The 20,705-nt window shown below is 38.0% G+C and overlaps 1 protein-coding gene across 1 annotated transcript in view; it reads right to left on the bottom strand.

The window, feature by feature from the left end:
* The window catches only part of ANK2 (ankyrin 2), a 181,939-nt gene that overhangs the window by 112,732 nt on the left and 48,502 nt on the right, over positions 1–20,705 (bottom strand). Inside the window, exons 6-13 of the mRNA XM_067297629.1 lie at positions 17,726–17,911; positions 17,223–17,246; positions 15,155–15,253; positions 13,876–13,974; positions 5,478–5,576; positions 3,697–3,894; positions 513–611; positions 241–339 (exon numbers count right to left, since the gene is read on the bottom strand). Of these exons, the coding sequence (XP_067153730.1) occupies positions 241–339; positions 513–611; positions 3,697–3,894; positions 5,478–5,576; positions 13,876–13,974; positions 15,155–15,253; positions 17,223–17,246; positions 17,726–17,911 (903 nt within the window). The remainder of the gene's footprint in view (positions 1–240; positions 340–512; positions 612–3,696; positions 3,895–5,477; positions 5,577–13,875; positions 13,975–15,154; positions 15,254–17,222; positions 17,247–17,725; positions 17,912–20,705) is intronic.

Below are 20,705 nucleotides of genomic sequence, written 5' to 3'. Positions count from 1 at the left end.
TTTAAGGGAAACTTTATCTACTCAGGCACTGCTGAAGAACACATGAAACCACAGATGGCTTCTAATGCCTATACAATAGCCATTTTCCCCTCTTCTACAGTTTGGGAAAGGTGCTAGGATAATTTGTCCTAAAATGTAATTAAGTATCATTAAAATGTGACCTTTGGCTGAACACAGAGGAGGTCGGACTCTTTTTGTATGAGCTATTGCACAGATGATTCTAGTCAAAGCCATACTCACAATGTTAGTGACATCAGGAGAGGCTCCGTTCTGCAGCAGAAGGAGGACTATGTTCAAGTGGCCCATAAATGCAGCCACATGTATTGGTGTGAGGCCCGACTGCGAAACAAAGCAAGAGCAGTTTTACTCCTCTGCATGGGGCATAGGGGTGGGGCTGCTTCGTTTAAATAATACATAAGTGAGTGAAAGTGAGGCATGACAAGAAAGAGAAAAAAGGAAGCAAAAAAGGAGAGAGAAGGAATGTTTCTTCATGATATGAAACATTTTTCTACCTCTGTTATAGCCTGGATTGAAGCCCCATATTTCACCAGGAGTTCCATGACTTTGATGCGATTTTTCTTGCAGGCAATGTGCAGTGGAGTAAAACCATTCTGTGCAAAAGACAGTCATGTTAGTTAAAAACATGCAGCTACACTTTTCACACAGCTCCATGCGCGCACACTGGAAGCAGAAGTGTTAGAGTATCAGAAGCAACTCTTCTTTAGAGGCACTATAGGTTATGAATTACAGACATCTCTTCCCAGCAGTGTGAGGCAGAACACAGCCGTGCCACTGCTTTCTTCTCAGATACTGGAGAGAAATCAAACCTCCACCTCCAGACACCAAGTACAGGCATGCCTGTTCTGACTTTCAAGCGTGTGTGTGTGTACGCTTGTGTGAGTCCCATTGCATGCATGTATGTGTATCATCCATTTAAGACTTAAAAGTGGTTCTGAAGATTGCTTAACACAAGGAAAATACAAGAAATGATAGTGATAACTTTAAATTCATTTAGCATCTTTTGCCTAAAACATATAGAGCATATTCTATCCCTCTCTAGGAACCAAATATTTCCTCCAGATGCCGCCTTGTTTTCTTATTTGACTCCACAGAATATCTTGTAAGCTAAGCATCTATTTATTTATTCTTATATTTATGCATCAGTCTTTAGTATACTTTATGCATAAGTGTTTGCATATTTGTGTATTCTATGAGGTATCTTTAATTAATAATCACTACTTCAGCTATGGTTGCATTATACAAAGTGTTCAGTCTTGAAGTATTTGCATCCCCTCTTCCTTTATTCCTGCCCTGCTGAGTCACAAAGCATCGTAAGTAAGATAGCAGAACCCATCTGGATTAAAACTAAACAGGGCAGGAACAGGAATGAAAGGGTAGGGGGACAGGAACTTCTTAAATCAGGATTGCAACCTAACACTTTGCATTGTGAGACAATAGTTTTAATATTGTGCAAATGATCAGCAGAGATTCATCTCTTTGGAAATGCTCACTCAGTAAGACCGAGGCCTGTTCAACACAGCATGTCTTCATACTATATACTGTAATATATCTTCAACTTTCAGCTGTTTTTATGTACTATTATAGCTAATGCAAGTTAAGTATGTACCTAAAAAGCTAAGCAAACACATTATTTTCTAAGTGAGATGAAGTGAAAGGCTCAATTTTCAGCTGTTAGTAAAAAGCTCAGCAAATCAAAATTCAGTACCTCTGTATGTGAACATTTTTGTGAAAAGCACAGCTAACATTTTGTTAAATAACTGCTGTATTTTCTAATGAAAAGGATCAATATTGCTAAACACTCAACCAGTAGTAAAATGAATTTATATCAGTGAAATCTTAGCTCATGGGAACAACCAGTAACTGCTATAGTGACAAATTATTCTGCAGTCAACCTCTGTTAAGAGAAATATTAATTAGTAGTTGATCTGAAGGTGCTTTACAGCATATACAAATTGCAAAAGCTGAGAACTCACGTAGTGCTTGTATCTTCAAATCATTTTATAGGCATTAATAATTATTTTTAAAAAGAGGTAGCTGAAAATGAATTATTTGTAAAATTATTCCATCACGGTACTTCTCTCCTGAATATTATTACTATTATCCCTCCCCTATTTCTTCAGAAGGATTCAAAACCATAAGGTATTCCACATCCTGCACAATGACTCTCAATATATTTCATAGGGAGTTTTACTGTTTCAGAAGTTTCCATATGTTCACTTAATTTTATTGCCTGAGTTCATTGCATTTTGCTCTGTCTATTCAAGTGAGGAGCAGTTTGTAGGGGGAGAGGAGAAGGCAGAAGAAACATATTAGTAACAGAAATCATGAGCATCACTGAATATATTAAATACTATAAACAAGCCAGAGGCAAGGAGCCACTGATGGGAGAGAGAATAAGACAGACAGAAAACAAAAAGAGCCTTGAGGTAGGAGAGTAGGGAGGCAGCAGCCTGAGATTGTTCTCCTTTTGTTTCAGGATAAATGTTTCTCAGGGAGGGAAAGAAAGAGGGAGGGGGAGGAACAGAAGGAATATTTCTGGTCAAGGAAGGAAAGAATAAAGATGTGGGGGCTAGCATACAAGTGTGTACGTGTGGGTAGCTGAGGAAAGTACAGTTAAAGGTGATCAAAAGACTGGCAAGAAAAACAAGACGTAAGGATGAAAACAGCACGAAAAAAGACCAACCAAGTGAAAATGGTATGGAAAAAGACTGACCAAGAAAAGCATAAGACAAGGATGCAAGAGGAGTTAGGGAATTTGAGGGTATAGAGAGGCTGAAAAAATGACATGGCAGAAGAGGATTGGGGCAGTAAAAAGCCAATTCCAAGCAGGCAGTGAAGTAAGAACTCCTTGTGATAGGGAGACAGTTCACAAAAAGTTAAAGGTCAAATCAGAGGCAAGAAGCTGGGGAAGACGTAAGAGTGGCCTGCAGTGAAAGCTCTGTGCACCAAATACAGGAGGCAACAGCAGAGTTCTTGCCATACATAAGTATCTTAAGTGTCCACAGTCTCTTTCTTTCCCACACTGAGTGCAGTATGTTGTTATTTCAAGTTATATCCAGCTAACAGTTCATGGGCTTACTTCCTATCAGAGGAAACTGTAATAACATCTGGGTTTGGATAGATTAAAGGCTCTTGAAAGCTTTATATGTTCCCAAAGCCAAATGTGGTATTTTCTCAGTTTGGAGATAATGGTCAGATCAATGAGTGAAAGGATCAGACCTGTTTTCCTGTAAGCATCAGAACTGTTTTTTTAAAAAGAAAAAAAGTGGTACATAACATACAGGAATGTCATAATTTGATAAAGCAAAAATACTGCTTTTTCTTTAATTATTATCTCCATGACAATTAGCTTACTGATTCAGTTGAAATCTTTGAAAAATGAGTTGTGTATCATATCACACTATAAAAAAACAAACTATTACTAACACCAGTGAGTAAGTTAAAATCAGAACCATTTCTAGCTGATGCTAAGAACTGTGTAGAGCTTCCAAACCTGACACTACAAACACAAACCCCTAATGATATGGGGGTAATATACTGGTAGTCTGTAGGCTTGACAACCCCTATTCAGGGTTGATGGCATTCGTTGACAAAATTTTCACTTATCTTTACTAGTAAGTGCTACTCCTCTCCCCTTGATAGTTTTGTTACATTACACAGGTGGGACAGGTTTACCAGGGCACGAGCATTGGGATTTGCTCTCTTGTCCAGGAGGAGTTTGGTGACACGATAGTGGCCGCAGTGTGCAGCCACGTGGAGGGCGGTCAGGTAATCCAGTGTGACGTCATCAACGGGAGCTTTGTGCTGCAGTAGATGTTTGACACATTCCACATGGTCACCCTGGGCCGCCATGTGAAGTGGAGAGAGCCCATTCTGTGACAAAAAAAACAGAACAGTAATTTCTAGTACCTCTTGCTTAGATAGTGATACATATTAAAAGAATCCCATTGTGAGTTTGTGGAGTACTCCCGTCACTGAAACAGGGCTGCATCTCAGCTACAGACTAGAAGACAAACTGAAAAAGACTATTATAGTCACCCTGCCCCTTTCAGCAAATGCAGGGGAATTTAGAGAAACAACATACATTTAATTAAAATCAGAACTGATTCAAAGCAAAAAAATCTAATGGTCGTCTCATGATTTAATATTTAATAAAACATATTCTGACCTTAAAAGACAGTTCTGGGGATGCTCACCATAATGCTATGACATATGTTGCATGCTAATTGGAGAAGAACATCTACCCATCACCGTATTTATCAAGGAACATATTTTTTCTTTCAGTGCTCAATAAAAAACAAATTATATTAGCAAAACCTGACCCTCTAACTTATGGAAAATGATACTTTCAAATACCAGCATGGTTAGATCTTCTGTTAAAACCACAAAACTTGAAGGGCAGCAAAAGAGAAAGTTTTAAAGTATTGTCTGGTTTTAATAGATCTTTTTGTAACTGTTGAAGTCTGTGGATGGTAGGGATTCCCCCCCCCCCCAGAAAAAATTAGTTTTATTACTTACATATTTGTCTGCCTCCAGTTTGGAACCACCTGTTTCAGTGGGAAGTTTTTTTTAAATCTATTTCCATTTTATATGCAATCAGATACTTAAAAAGCATTAGGTATTTAAAGATAGACTTGAACTGGTAACTGACTTGGTCTGATCAAACTCACTGGTTATTTGTCATCTGGAAGGAGGGATTATTCACTGGACAGTTCTGCTCTGCTCAAACCTCAACACAGTGGGGATGTCCAGACGTATTTAAATTCTGTTTGTTGCTCTTGGTCTTCTAGGGGACCTCAGGCATACAATTTCAATACTCTACATCACTGTGGCCCAGCTAATGATACTGGTTGCCTTTGTCAAGCACTCTGAAACCTACTAACATGAAGTGCTGCACATTAGGGCTTGGTATTATATGACAAAAAATCTTTCTCTCACTGGTTTGACTTAAGGGACAGTATTTCTAGTAAACGCATTCATCTTAAATGCATGCTTTTCAAAAATTAATGGGAACACTGAAATCATTTTCAAAGTGCAAAACAGTCCATTAAAATAATTAGGAAAAGCTGTAACTCACAGGATCTAGTTAGCTTATATGAAGGATCAGAAAATATATACAGGGAATCTCGCAGGAGTACCTGACCCAACTTTCCAATCTTTGTTTCCTGTGGTTTTAGGAAGCCACAGAAGTTAAGCACTTGCAACAGCACTATATATCATGTGTTTAGTCTTATATTATAGAGGTGGGGATGAGATGTATACTAATTCACATATTGGGAAAGGATAGTCCCTTATTATATAAGAAAACCTTATTTTTGGATCGTTCTACCCATTAATATATTTCCTTTGGGAGAACAGAAATGTTCCTGTCTTCTTCCTTGTCCTTTCAGTGACATTAAAAATTATTTGGAAAGTTGCATAGAGCTGTTAACATATTCTTCTAATAATGCACACACCTTGGTCCTCGCAAGCAGTGGGGCACCTCGTTCCAGAAGCAGCTCCACAACTTGGTCATGTCCACTTCTTGCAGCACAGTGGAGTGGGGTGAGTCCATCCTTAAAGCAAAAAAAGGGAAAGTAAATGAGCACAACCCCCAACTGTCCACCCTGGCACTTTGTGAAACACATTTCCAGGAATCCAGCCCACAAATGTATGAAAAAGCTCCCTTTTTTTGACTCCTAACTGAAGCTGGCTCAACAGCATGAAGTTTCCCCCCATCCTTCCTTGCACTAGTGAAGGACACTCTAACAGTTACAGCTTCAGAGAGGAAGCCCACTGTGTGTAGAAATCTACTATCACAGACAATGTGTGCATGCATTGCCTCCTCCCCTCCTTCTCAGCATGGCTTTGAGATTGCCTCTCCCTCGGTAATGTGCGCTGGGCCAAGGATGCTTGTTAATCAACCCTGGTCCTTTGGATTGCTTTTGATGCAGGGATGAAACAGGAAAAGTTCATGCTAGAAAATTTATTCCAGAATATATTGTTTTTTTAAACAGGCAGCAGGAGAAAGAAGATTTTAAAGCAGAGAGAAAAAGAGGAAGAGAAAAAAACCATAAGAATAATACCTTTTGTTTCTGAGATTGAATGGCAAACAAAGAGCTAACAATTCTTTGCTAAAAATGTTGTGAGAGCATCAACTCTGCAATATGTTCTCTGCTGCAGAAGAACATCCTGTCCCAAAACACTTGCTTAGGCTACTCAGTCACTGAACACAGCAGTGGCAGCAAAAGACGTGTCAATGAAACACTTAGACAGGAGAGTGCATTCTAGGTAATGCTGCTACAGTTTGGCCTTTATATTGAGAAAAAAACCAGGAAATCTGAGGCAAGAAAAATGGTTGGAAAAGAGTATTAGTGTTGAATGACAGAAAAAAGAAAATTCATATGATATAGCAACCCAAGCTTTCTTCTTATTAGACCTTGATACTGTTCTAGCATGCACTAAGAAAAGTGATCAATATTCATTCAACAGAGGTTTATAAAGCTGATATGTTAATGGTTTTTAATCACAGAAAAAGCCCTGCTCCCTTTCAGACAACCTGCTTGCCTTAGATGGAGGTAGATACTGTTATTTCTATGGTGTTTCTAAGGAATCCAGTAACAGCACGATTATAAGATGCATATGCTCGTCTGAGATAAATTCATTACTTACAGATTACAAAAGTGGTGAAAATGTAATAATATGGCCTTAAGTATGAGTTAGTGATCCTCCTCCATACAAAGATACACTGATCGCCTTGCTAGAATTTGTGGAACATCTAGTTTGCTATATTTTTACTTCTACTGCTAGAACTTCTGAATTAGAAGTAGCCCTAGATTGCACTACAATTGCACCATTTTGACTATGTAAACATAGCCCTTTAATACTCTCCCAATGGTAGGTCCAAGTACTAGATCCTCCTTCACCCTCAGTTAGAAGCACAGAGCAGGAAACACCTTTTTTGAGTTAGTAGTGCACAGAGCTCCACTTCAGTGAGGAACTGAAATCTGTAGGGAGGAATTTTTCTCCCTTACATACCTACTGTTTCCAGGCATTTTTCAGAAACATGTAAAGGGTTTTAGGTGTGCCTTGACTCTCACTGTCTCGGTTGCTATTCCTGCGTCACTAAACCCTGTGGGAGCTTTGCAGGGAAATTCCACAGATGCAAGATCACTCCCTCAAACAAAACCTGGGAGATCGGGTCATCATAAAGAAATCCAGTATAACTGGCTTACCTGTTTTTATATGCTCTGAAACTTCAGAGCACCTTATATCAATTCTCTCATGGCACAACTGAGTATATTTTCATCTCACTACCAGAGGGGTTCATACACCTAACTCCAATTAGCATTACTAAAATGAGAATATACCCCAAACATATATCCAGGAAAGGTATTTTTCTGGTATTTCTCTCCAGTTTCCAGCCTTTGTGCTCTACATTTTAATCAAGGTGGGTGGTTCACCTTCCTTATATGCATAGTGAGTTTTATGTTATTCTGTTTAATAAAATGGCAAAAGAAAGGTAGAATTGTGTGAAGCTTTGAAAAGAAACAGGACAAATCCCCAGAGGGAGAAAAAAGGAGAACAATACAAGCCAAGAGACGCCCCAACTCCACGAGAAAAGAAAGTTTAGTTAAATGAAAAACAAGAACTGAATCTTTAAAAAGCATGATTTTCTTATCTATAACTCCCTGTAAAAATAGAGATAAAAATTTGTCATCTATCCTATCTTGTCCTAGTGTTTATACAACCATCATCATTTACTGTCCATGCACTTTCTAGTAGGTGAATTAAGCAATGTGCTCTGCAGCCTCTTCCCATATAATTTTTTTTCTCTTCAATCTTTTTGTCCTGGGGAAAACAGCACGTATATTTTGAAATTATTGTATATTTAATGCTTTAGATTGTATTTTTGCTTATGTTTTATTCAAAGGTGAGGGAAATCAAAAAGGGAGAGTTGTTCTAGTAGAAGAATTAGCATATAATGCAATGAGGACAAACTGACATTAACCGAGATTGAGACACACACTGGTGTACCACATTAATACGCTTTTGCTCCATTATCTGTTTTCAATGAACCTGATGCTTTGAAATCTACTGCAGGAGTTGGCCTACATACCATTTTAATCGTTCCATTGCTAACTGGTACACCATGTAATTTGGAGAACACATGCGGACCAAAATACCAAACGTCATTTGACAGGACATGCGACACTGGGTCGAAGAGACGCACACCCAGTGTACAGATAACGGACACTCCGGGAGCACAAAGGCTGCCATTCTAGAAGACGAGAAGTTCAACATATCTACATCTTTGAAAATCCCATGTTTATCTCATCCAAAATAATACAGAATGGCAAGTTAAACGTTTTCATCTTCCAAGTAACTGAATAACATCCTGTATCCTCTAATCTGTTGTTCCTGTATGTGGTACTCTTCTAGCACACTGTTTGTAACTTAACCAACAGGTACCTCACTGTTAGAAAATACACTACAAGTCACCATGTATGGAAGCCATGAAATTTCATCACTTCTACTTTCCTCATAAATGGCTGTCAAAACAGAACATCAACTTTTGCCTTTTTTCTTGAAGATCACTGATCATTTCTTAACCTGTAAAATTAATTTCAAATTCCTTGCATGGCTCCTGCCTACAGGGCTCAGGAAGATAAATTATTAGGTCATTTCATAGTTATTAAAATGCTCTGCTTCTGTTTACCAGAGAGACTGAAATAACAAAAAGCTGTGGGAATGGGAATGGGAAATTATGTGGGTAGTGTCTGAATGAAAGGGAAGTTACACACATTTGGTGCTCATCGAAATTAAGACTAACGATAGCATGTGAAAATCAAAAGCGAAATTATCAAAGAATTCTTCTAAACTGCACCTGCAAATTCTTATTTGTATAAGGGTGAAATCAAATTTGCATAATGTGTACATGTCAGGCACAAACATGCAAAGTTGTACAAATTTCCTTGAAAAATAAAGGTCTTATCATTTGTTCACTTTTGCATTACTATTAAACCTCATTTCCTTAAAAATGAATAAGGCAACTCTACCTCTTGTTCTAAGCTTTAAGAATCTTGGCATAATTAAACACACTCTAAAGTATTCCTCCAAGTATGCCACTCAAAGTACAAATAAAAAAAAATACAGCAAAAATATCCCCTGGGTTTGCTTGAGTAATAAGATATTAACTTAAAGAATTCTAAATGATACTCTAATAATCTATACAGCTTGCTGATGTAGATAATCTGCGCAACATTCCCTCTCCCTTCCTTGTAAACATTATGTAAACCCACTAACATTTTTTTTATATCCAATATCTGCTTTGTGATTAGGTATTTATAATCTAACATAGCTTTAGGAATAGCAAAAGCTGCCAACGAATTATTAGTGCTCTGCCCATTTGTTAAGACCAGGAGAAAATGTCACAGCAGGATTACTGCAGAAAAAAATGCCACTGTAAATGTAGAATGGTGTCAGCACAGCGTTAGGGTCCCGTTACAATGGCTTTATGATAGGAAACTCATTACAATGTTGTAACAGCAGAGAGCTGTGCCTGTTCTGTCAGGATGCACATTTACAAAAGACGACACTATCATGAATAAATCCCCGTAGGTTCCCAGGGCATCTGAAGCTCATTCACAAAAAAAGCAAATCCAAGTTCCAGCCCCTGCAGGTCCTTTCCTTTTCTTTTCCCATTGGTATTGCACATCTCTGTGACTGACCTTCCCCTTCTTTCAGCTCCAGCTGGGCTTCCTTTCTCTTCTGTGGCCCTTCTCCAACCCAAATGTTACACCAGACTTTCTCCCCAGCATTATCGCTTCTGATCCCCACTCCAGCTCCAGCTGCCAAGCTCTAGGCACACAACATGTTTACTTCCCAACACAGTCAGCTTTCCATTCCAAAACTGGATTTGCCGTTTCATCCCAGGCTTTTTTCAACCATAAATATTCTGGACAAGAGCCTGCAAGAGGACTCTAAAAAAGTCCCAGAGCAAGAAAAATTGTATTTCAATGGTGGCAAGCTTCAGTAGAAGGAATGCAAATACATGACAATTCAGCCTCTGAGACAGGTGAATGTGTTACTCCCCACCTTCCTAGCAGGCTTGCATAGTCACAAAAAATGGAAGCGCTAGTAAGGCATCAAAGGGCTGTGAATAACATGGTGTTTTAAAGGCAAAAAAGCAAAATCAAAAACTAAATAAGTCTCACATTCTTATTTCTTTTTTCTTATACATTCTATGCATAAATACAGAGACGCTATTCAATAGAGATTATAAAAATAGAGATATTATACAAATTGCACTCACAAAGAACACTGCTAAAACGCTTTAATAAAGTCAGTAACGTTTCAATATGATGAAGGTATCATTTGAATATCCTTCCTGCTACTATTCATTTATATCAGAAAAAAATATTTTTAATATAAATATACTTTTGACTATGCTGAAATTGTTTTGCTTTTAAATGCTAAAACAATTTTCCCTGTAATAATCTTTACTATGTTTTGGGAAGGCTGCAAATGCTTTCCTTCCATCAAAGTGAGAATTGACAATTGCCATTTTACTCTTCATTGCATGACATAGATTTAAGCATAAATTGAAGTTTCCATCACCTTTCAGAAAACAAATTTCTGGACACAGGTCCCAAGCCACAGTCTGCAATTGCTTCTGAAACTCAGTTCCACTGCTCTATCATAGTAAGTTTTAGAGGTCAGAAGGTTGGCTGTTATCTTGCTTTTTAAGATTTTAAACAGCTATATGTCATTGACATTCTTGTTCAGGTAAGCTTTTAGAGATTACAGGCTTCACTAACATTTTAAATACGAAATTCTGTCTGTTTTCATTTAGCAAACAAACCTCCGGATGAGGCTTGTATGTAAATACAACTAATGCTAATGTAAATATAACAAACAGTATGAATAAAATTATCCTGTTGATACAATTTGGAATGGAGTTTACAATTTTGCTTTAGATACAATATAAAAGAGAAGTGAAATTCCACATTTTAAGAACTTACTTAGTAGTTAGTTTAAAAAATGGTAAAATTTACCAGAAATATTTAAGTAAGATACTATTCAAGTATTTACTATTTACCAGAAATATTTAAGTAAAATACTATATTTAAAAATATATATAAATGTGGCAAGCAAATTTACTTGCAATTCTACATCTTTATGGTCTAGCAAGAAATGCCATAAAAATCTCAGTGTATACTTTATGAAATGTACACAAAACAAAGATATTTAATTCCTGCAGCAAGCAGAATTTGCTCTGACATGCAACATTAACTATGCAATGGTAGGACACATTCTTAATTTACTCACTTTGAAGAATGTACTTTTTATTTAACTTTTTTTAGACAATACAGGGACCCCAACAGATCATTCCAATGGAACATTTTCAAACATAAAGAGATTTCACAGGTTAACTTTTCAAAATTAAAGTACTGAGGCTCTTTTAAAATCTGTTAAAATCAGCTTACTCAATTTATGCATCATCAGATGTCATGTAATAAAGTTAAAAATAAAATGAATGAAAGTAATGAATACTTCCTTAACCAAAGAGCTTGTTTTGATATGGTATGGAAACCAAGTATAAAAGCCCAGGCTACCAGACATGAAATATCCCAGTACATTTAATTTCACTGTGCTTCAGTGGCTCTGACCTCCTGCAAGAATGTAAATGCTCCTTAGGAGAAATGACAAGGCACGTATGGAAAGGCAAGCATGTTAGTACCAAGCAGGGGGAGGCAGAAGTCTTTCCTTTGAAGTACAAAACACACGTATGCATGGCATGCAACACACAACCTACCTCTTCAATACCCTACATACTCACGGCCATAGCAAAGCACAAGGCATGCGGACAAAGCAAGGGGAAAAGAAAAAGACACCGAGACTATATAAAAAGCTGGCATGAAGACATTATCACGCCACAGAGACATTGACAACAGAACCAAAGCTTTGGAATCTCCCACACTGTAAAGTACGTGCAGCAACTGCAGCCGCGCAACTTTGAGCAGAGAGCATGTAGAGGATGAAAGCAAGTAGAAGCTGCTGAGCCTGTGCAAACTGGAATATATGTGCTTTAGGATACGTTAATGGGTTTCACTGGTGTCTTTGTGCTGACACTGTCTGAGCTACTCTACCAGCTGACGAAGGGCAGTAAGCCACGGCAGTGGGCATTCCTCTAAAATGAGAGCCTTCCATGGACACTGGACAGAGCCCTGCTCGTTCAGTGTCATTCACAACTACATCCCAGTCTTCCTCACTGAGAGGGGATGGGAATACACCTTGACTTCATAAAAATCAAGTCGTCCTTGACAAACATCTGGGCCAACTTTTCCAAAACAAATATCTAAATATTGAGCAGGTGAATAGGTGAATTCAATACTGTCATTCCAGAAGCCAAACAGACCATTTCCATATGACTACTGTGCTTATGAGTATCTGGAATATCTTGACTGCAGTATATTATATTTCCTGCCTCTTTACCATTAGATTTTAGGCACACATTGTGGAGAATCTGGTCAGGAGTGATTAACCACACGCCTTCATAAGGGGCAGCATTTTCCATCACAAGTGTTTTAAAAAACAAAACAAAACAAAAAAAGTGAGACATTATTCCATACATAATCAGAAATCAAATTCTAATCGCAATTTGTCTTCATAGATTATGAAGCAATAAATGGTTGATTAAATTAATAGCAAAGTAATAGAGGAGGCAGAATCAACCACAAGGGCTGTTGAATGCAATGTCTCCTACCTTTCTACCTTATTAAACAAAAGCCTTACACGTCACTTTAGTGTCAAACTCCTACATCCAGCTCTGTGTTCTGAAACACCCTCTATTACTTGGAGATGTAAGTTTGCAGATCAGTGCCTAAAAACAGCAGCTTTCAAGAACAAGTCCTGTACAGTGCCATTTGCATAAATGACCACATTTTACTAGGTGATTCCAAAATCTGATATAAAAAAAAATAACCCTACTCATATAAATTGATGCATCTTTTTTGTCCTGAATGACTGCAAAATGACCCATGAATAAAGTCTGAAGTATTGCTGTGGCATTTCAATAACACAACTGGGAGGAAGAAGCCACCAAGAGTCACCTAATTCTCTGTGGTTACAGAGAAAGAGGTGGTTTGCTGGTGGCAGTGTAGGTTACTTGTTCCTAGTGTTGACTCTTCAGTATAAAGTGGTTGCCAGCCCACTGAGGCAGTTTTCCTTCTCAATAGGCTACTTATGACTGGCATAAATATATAAGAGTCAGGGGACTGAAAGGCTTAGCTGAGCACAGACCTTCCACTTCCCATTGCTGTGCAACACAGCGATTGGAGTGATTAACAGGCTTAACTGTTTCCTCACCAAGATCTGAGTTTTGCTGTATTTCCTCTATGATGCAGGTAGATTATACAGGAAACTGAAAGAAATAGTTTCTCTGCCTCCTACTATCAATACCAGCCATTCTTTAGTCTGATAGCACAGAAAACAGTCTACATAAAACAAATAACTATCTGAAAAACAAAAGTAGGATTCCAAATACATAAAATCAGTACAAAAGTATTGCTTTATAAATTATTTTTGGAGTTACCACTGAAAATTTGGTCCAAGTTTCAGAACAAGTTCACTTGTGAGAAGGCAACGTTAACATTTTTGGAGCTGCATTCAGCTAACCTTTTATAGCAACTGCATCTAATATCTCACTTTAAGAACAGAAAACAAGAAAGAAACAATTACTTAAGTAAAATTCCTAGCTATGAATCTTGGTGTTCCCGGTCTCTGGCTAAAAAAAGAAAAACAAGCAAGCAAAAAACCCCAATCCATTCCCAAGAAGGGACATCATCATATTCAGGGAATAGAAACACTCACCCTGGTTTTGGCATCGATCTGCCCTCCGCGATCCAACAAGAGCTTCACCATGTTTGTGTTTCCCCTTTTGGAAGCCACATGCAGTGGGGTGATTCCATTCTACACCATGAAAAGAACAAACAATGAGCGTGATGGATTTGAAGGTGTATGATGGTGGCGACTTTGTGTTTGGATCACAAAAATGAGACCATCACTACATTATAGAGAATAAACAAAAACATACTTGAGCATCAGAGCTAGGCACACACCATTTAAACTAGAGTTAGTAATTTCTTTTTAAGCAAGAATCTTTTTTCTTTTAATAACTAAGAAGCACATTTGCCAAAGCAGCAAACATCACAGTCCCGGAGTCAGACAAATAAACAGACATGTATCAGAGTCCCAGGAAGTCAATATTCACACCACACAGATGCATTTAAATCACTGCAACATACACAGAACACACAAACGCATGACTCCTGCACAAAGGAATCTCATTAGTGTAATGCAAATAGTGCAAAGACCTAGGTCCTCTTTAGCCTGAAGGTCCTTGCAAATGCCTTGGGTGAGGGAAAGAAGCAGTATTAGCAACTATTCCAGATCAGCAAAAGGAGGAAATCAGTCTGAAAGGCAGAATGCTACAGTAATTTGAAGTGTGTCTGGCAATGCAAAACTATATGGAAAAGTAATGATCCAGTAGCTATGATGATATACAGATTACCAGAGGCTTGCAGAACATTAGGTGACATGCTTCAAACTATGTAACATACAACAGCAATAGACTATGTTATGTAGTTCTACAGTTGTTTACCATAAAAAGAGTAGTTATGATTAATTTGTCCTTACATTGTTGTATTTATATAATGGCAGTGTACCTTATTTTACTTTTTCAAAATATGTTTATATGCGAAAATATCAAAGTAGTATAGTAAATGCTGAACCCTTAACAGGCAGGAAAAAGCCAATACTTATTACATAGACTTCTAGAATATGTCTAACTGTGACAGGGAAGCTAAAATGCACTGACACGTGATGAGAATATTGGCGCTCTGGAACTATTCAAAGGAGCCTGCTCCTTTCAGCTGGGAATAATGGTTGCCACTAAACTCCAAAGGACTCTGCTGCATTGCATGGAGGCAACCTTTAGGAATTAACACACACACAAAGAAAAAAACTTTGGACATAACAGAATTTCAACACTACTTTGTTTCTCACTTAGTCTTGACTTGGAATTAAACAAAGATACGCTCCCACTTTCATAGGCCATCCCAACTAAAAAGACAAAAGGATTCCTCCGTACCCTGGCTGTGAAATCAACTGCAGCTCCTCGGTTTAGCAGAAGTGTTGCCACATTGACATTTCCATAGTGTGCAGCTATGTGCAAAGGTGTAAAGCCACTCTACAAAAGGAAACAGCTCGTATTATACAAAACAACCTACACAATACACTCTACTTAACTAGAACCTGATTTCAGAAGTTTCTGGCAAACAAATATATTATACTGATTTTATCCAGTTCACTTATAATATAGCACAGTCTTTCATGCAGACAGAGGGTGCAGTTTTCTTACTAAAGATTATCAAAAGTGTTTCTTTCTCTCATTCTGTGATTCAGCATTCCAGCAAATAATAAGTGACTTGCTTTCATCTTAGAAAATAGTAATACATTAGCCATTCTTAGAGAAAATAAAGGAAGTTTCTTTATTACAGTTCAGAAGCAACATCAGACTTTTGGGTGCATCTGTTTATTACTTTTGTCTAACAGATTACAAAAGTTATTAGTCTCTTATTTTACTAATCTTCTCTTAGAATTATAAAATTTGACAACTTTACATAGTAGACAGCATAGTGCAAGAACTATAATAATTTATGTTTATATACAACTTGGATCTCAAAGGATCTGAAAAAAACTTTGCCATCTACACATCAGGAAAAAAACAATTTAATTATTGCCACTTGAACACTTGAAGGTGAAACCTGCTTTGGCACAAGACGCTTGACAGCAACATAAAAAAGATTAACTTTTCAGAAACTAGGACAGAGAGCCAGCTTTTAGTCTTGTAAGTAACTCAGGTAGAAAGGACCTTGTTTTGGAGGTTTTCCTGAAGAGCTTTACACTGATTTAATCAAATCTAACAATCTTAGTTATGGGAAAGACAAATACTTCTGGTACATACCATATTGTGAGCTAGGTTTCATTTCTGTCAGTGTATGGATCAGCATTTTAAACTGCTCATGGAATAAAGAAATGTAGGCAGATGTTGCACTCTGAAAGCAACTTTATTCCCAAAAGATACAGCAATCAGCCCATTATTTTAACCTAATTCCATTTACTTCCATGTCAGCCCACAGATGATCCAGGTCAAAGTAGAATGAAACATTCATTAAATTCATGGCCTTGCTGCTGTGGTAAATTACCAGGAAAATGTCTAGCGAGGTTATAGATGCATAAATACTATAGTGTGGTAAACTAGAGAGTGAATTTCTGTTGCATTAACAACTAACTTTTCACAGACACGTATTTACCTTGTGACAAAGGCAAGGTACTTAGAGGTAATTTAATGCTGCGTGAAGGAGAGGTAAACTGCTTCACATCTACAGCAAGCCAAGAACATGTATGCAGGCAGATGCCAGAGAGAAGCTGCCGCCCTTTCACGTCACCTCACCGGCTGCCTCCCGGCAGCTTGCTCCTGTGTTCACACATCAAGCCTGAGCACGTTCACGCGTGCCACTGTGGGCAAAAGCCATGCCTTCCTCTAACAGGCAAACTCTATTGTTATTTAAAAACAGGCACTCAAATATACAACGTAATGACTGCATTCCTGGAAATAATTCTTTTTTCAAAAGAAAAAGGTAAATTCTGATTATATGCTATCCCTTAAGGACTATTGAAAACTTCACTGAAAAGACTGTAGTAAGAACAGTAAAAATAAACAGATGCTCTGAACAAGTTTTCACCTTGACAGATTCAATTATATTTTTTACTGTAATACAAGGAAAATGAATTTTACCATGATTCTGGCTAAGCCAGACGCCTTAATGTAGTTATGCAAAGTGAGTGCATTTTCATAATTAATTTAACTGTATCAGAAAAATACCTCTATTCCCTTAACTCCATTACTTGCTTTAGACTTCTTTAAACTGAATGTCAATTCTTGAAGTTTACTTCAATAGTGATGCTCACAAATAAAAAGAAATTATAAACCAAGGGATGAATAAAAATATGTTTGCTGAGTCACAAATTGCTATGTATTAAAAAAGAGTCATAACTTTACTTTTAGTGCTAAATAATAAAGAAAAATTGCCAGAGAGAAGAGAAAATAACTATAAATAACAGAAAGAGTAATTAAAAATTTTTGATCTCGGTACCTCAGTCGTCCTATTCACCATCATCTGATGCAGCATGTTTTGGGAAAAAGAGGAAAGATATTACAGACTGGCCATAAAATGAGGAACTAAGTTGCTTGTTGAAATGAGTTATGCTGTTATTATGGGAAAAGCCATTCAAGCATGCAGTAACATTAAATATAAGCTACATTCCCATGGGCAATAAACCAGTATCCTATTTAATAGGGAAGCAGTGATTCTGCTTCCATTTTTGTTTCTTCTGGTTCATAAATAATGAGAGAAAGCTGGTTACCAAAGAAATGGGAGGTATAAACAAAACAAAGAAATGTAGAGTTTTAAACTATTAGGTAGCTAAACACTGCAAAAGTCGATATATTATTGGTGATACTGGTCTGGCAACTTATCTCTCCCCACAGAAGAAATTCCCTTTAACTGTTACTTTAAGATGAAGGAAGTAAAGTTTGCTGCCCATAGGCACTCAGCCACATGACTACCCTGTTACCTTGAAGACAGCATCATGTTACCTTGGACTGCACATCGGCATTATGGTCATTCTGAAGCAAGAGCGCTGCTGATTTGGTATCATCTTTTCTAGCGGCAATATGCAGAGCTGGTAATCTCACTTTGCCCTTGGTGTCATTTTCCAGGAGGATGGCCACCGCCTGATTGTGTCCTTGCTGCAGTGCAACAGCTAACGGAGTGAAGCCATCCTGGTAGAGAGAAAAGCAAAACGTACTCAGTAAGCTGAATAATATATAGCTTCGCCGAGTACCACAGCACTGCTCACGCAGAGAAATTTGATAAGCACGTTACCAGCTGTTTTCTACCTCTGCACCACAGTCTCCAATGAAACGACATCAGAGGCACAGCATTTTATCCTCCCAGATACAACTTCAAACATTTCAGAAGCATGCTTTTTGCCTTCAAAGTTATCTCCTTTATGTCAAGTACAGGCAATGGATTGTTCTAGAGTATCTCTATCAATTACTTCTCATCTTAAAACAGACCACAAAGCATATTTTAAGCAACATTTTGGCAAGGACTGGTGAGCATTGAATAGGGTAATTCTGAAAAATGTAGAGGGTTCCTGTTAGTGAATATCTTACATCTCTGGGAGAAGAAAGCATATCGTCAGATACATTTACTGCTGTTTCCCATTCTAAGTTAGACATGAACTATGACTCAAGAAAGGCAGATGATGTTTATTAATTTATTCTAATTCTAAGCAGCAAAACATTACAATATTTGCACCTTCTGGAAAAACAAATCAGAAAAATCTATTTTTCATTCATATCTTTAGCTTTGTTTTTAACTTATTTTCAAAAATTCTTGCTCCTCCACATGTGCCCTGGATTGCCAATGCAAAAACGTGTCGCATGATCACAACTTGCTATCTCATCTGAAGTACTACCTACTCACATATCTGTTAATCTGACTACAAACTAAATCTATCTCAAGCACTGTGTATAGGTGCTGCAACTACATCTTAGATTGGAGGGCAGATAAAGCATGAAGACCAGAGTTCTTGAGTCTGTGACCAGGAGGCATGGTGAATAATAACAAAATGAAAAGGGAAGGGAATAAAACAAGGCATTCTGCATCGAGGTCAGAAGGAACAACTAGAGAGATGACTATAGCCAGAAAGTGAGCAGACCGACTTGGACACAGTGTAAAGACACAGGAAAGATAAGAAACTGATTGAGAATAGGAAAATGGAAAGATGATAAAATAACAAAAGACAAGTTAGGAAGGAATGAGAGACAACATATGTTGAGACAAACATTTGAGGAATTGCCCAGTCTTGCCAAAGGGATCTTTCCCCTTAGTAATCTAATAACATTCGCTCCCTTTTGCACAGAACTGTGGGTAGGTGTGCTGTAATAGCTATACTACCATAGTTTCTTTCTGTAATAGAGATTAAATTCTGTACAGTGAATTAAAAAGGGGTGAACAGCTGATGAAACAGCTGAATTGTAAAGATAATTCTCAGATTGGGGCTACATTAGGTGTTGAAATAGCTTAATGCACTTGCCTTTTGCCTCTGGAAACATGAGAACAAATCCTGGATTAGAGGACATGTGAAACTGAGCTCAACCTTATTCTCATTTTATACATATATGTATATAAGAGTGAGAGGAAACATAAAATACATCCAAAGGCGGTGCTAGTTTCGTATCTTCAAAACCAAGAACTATTTGATCTGCACCACTTTATCTTCCATCCTACTCTAAAAGCACACAACGCTTTCTGCATTCCCTCTCCTATTACACATAGAGAGCATGGCTAACAGGTGCCCTGAGAAGGCATTTCACTTCCCCCATCCCTGCCATGAGAACAGGCAATCTTTGATGCCAAACAGAACGTCCTTCTCCGTGTGTTTCAGTGGGATCACCACCCGAGTAACATCTGAACTCAAAACTTAGCTAGTTGAGAAATAAGGGCATAGTCAAGCTTTAATTTTCAGGTCACAAAAGTAAGCACTGACCTTTCTGATGTCAGAAAATGGATCTGGACTTGGGTTTAGAGTAGGGGGCAGTTGGCTTTTCTTCTTCCCTCCACTCCCCCACTCCTTTTTTTTCTAATCAGAATATACTATGAGTTCCAGGGCTGTCTGGATGTTTATGTTCAAGGAGAGACCACATTAGTTATAACCGTATCAGCTTCACAGTTCCTGTAAACTAATGAATGAATACCCAGTGCACCTGATCACAGCCAATAAAAGTTGTTCAGTGAACAACTGCAAGCAGGTGACTAAGAGCTGTAGCTGGACTTGGGTCTTGGGGATCCAAAGTTGCATTGCAACCGAATCACCGGGATATGTTTCTGCCAAGTTGCCTGGCAATTGCACAGGATTTCATGCTTCAGAAAGCTGCAACAGTAACATGATCTCCATCTATGCAGGCCACAGGAGGATTATTTTAAGAGCTGTCATCAAATGGTACAGTATCCATTGAAAGAAGGGACAGTAAAGCAGCTGTTAACACCGAGAGTTCAGTTTAAAGAAAAGGAAAGCAAGCAAAAATAAACCATCATTTCAAATTCATCTGTTCATGAAAGTAATCCAGAATGGGTGAGTTTCTGTACAGACTAAGGAAGGGTAAAGAGTACTGTTTAATAATGCATATCCACAGAACACACAAGAAGCCAGCACTTTACAGTACAGAGCCTGTTCACTAGTTCCCTAGAATAAAAGAACATTTGGCAGAAGCAGAACAAAAGGAAATAGAACAAGCACAGCCTTTATCATCTATGAGTTATCCCCATAGCCCTGAAATCCTCTCATTTGCAAAAGGAAGTTCTCATGATTCAGTTTCTCTTGAGACGGATTCTGGTCACTGTTACGTTGGCATCTGTGCTGCTTGGACTGAAGTTACTATAGGTTTACAGCACTGCAGTTAAGCTCAGAACCTAGCAACGAATACCATCCTTTTGCATATTTATGTCCATGTGGTTTGGGGGTAGAAATAAACTGTCTGCAGAGAAAGCAGCACATTGCTAGGTGAG

Source organism: Apteryx mantelli, chromosome 5, assembly GCF_036417845.1.
Source record: "Apteryx mantelli isolate bAptMan1 chromosome 5, bAptMan1.hap1, whole genome shotgun sequence".
NCBI classification, from domain to species: domain Eukaryota; kingdom Metazoa; phylum Chordata; class Aves; order Apterygiformes; family Apterygidae; genus Apteryx; species Apteryx mantelli.
The sequence above is the reverse complement of the archived record's forward strand: the minus strand, read 5'-3'. Positions and strand labels throughout refer to the sequence as shown.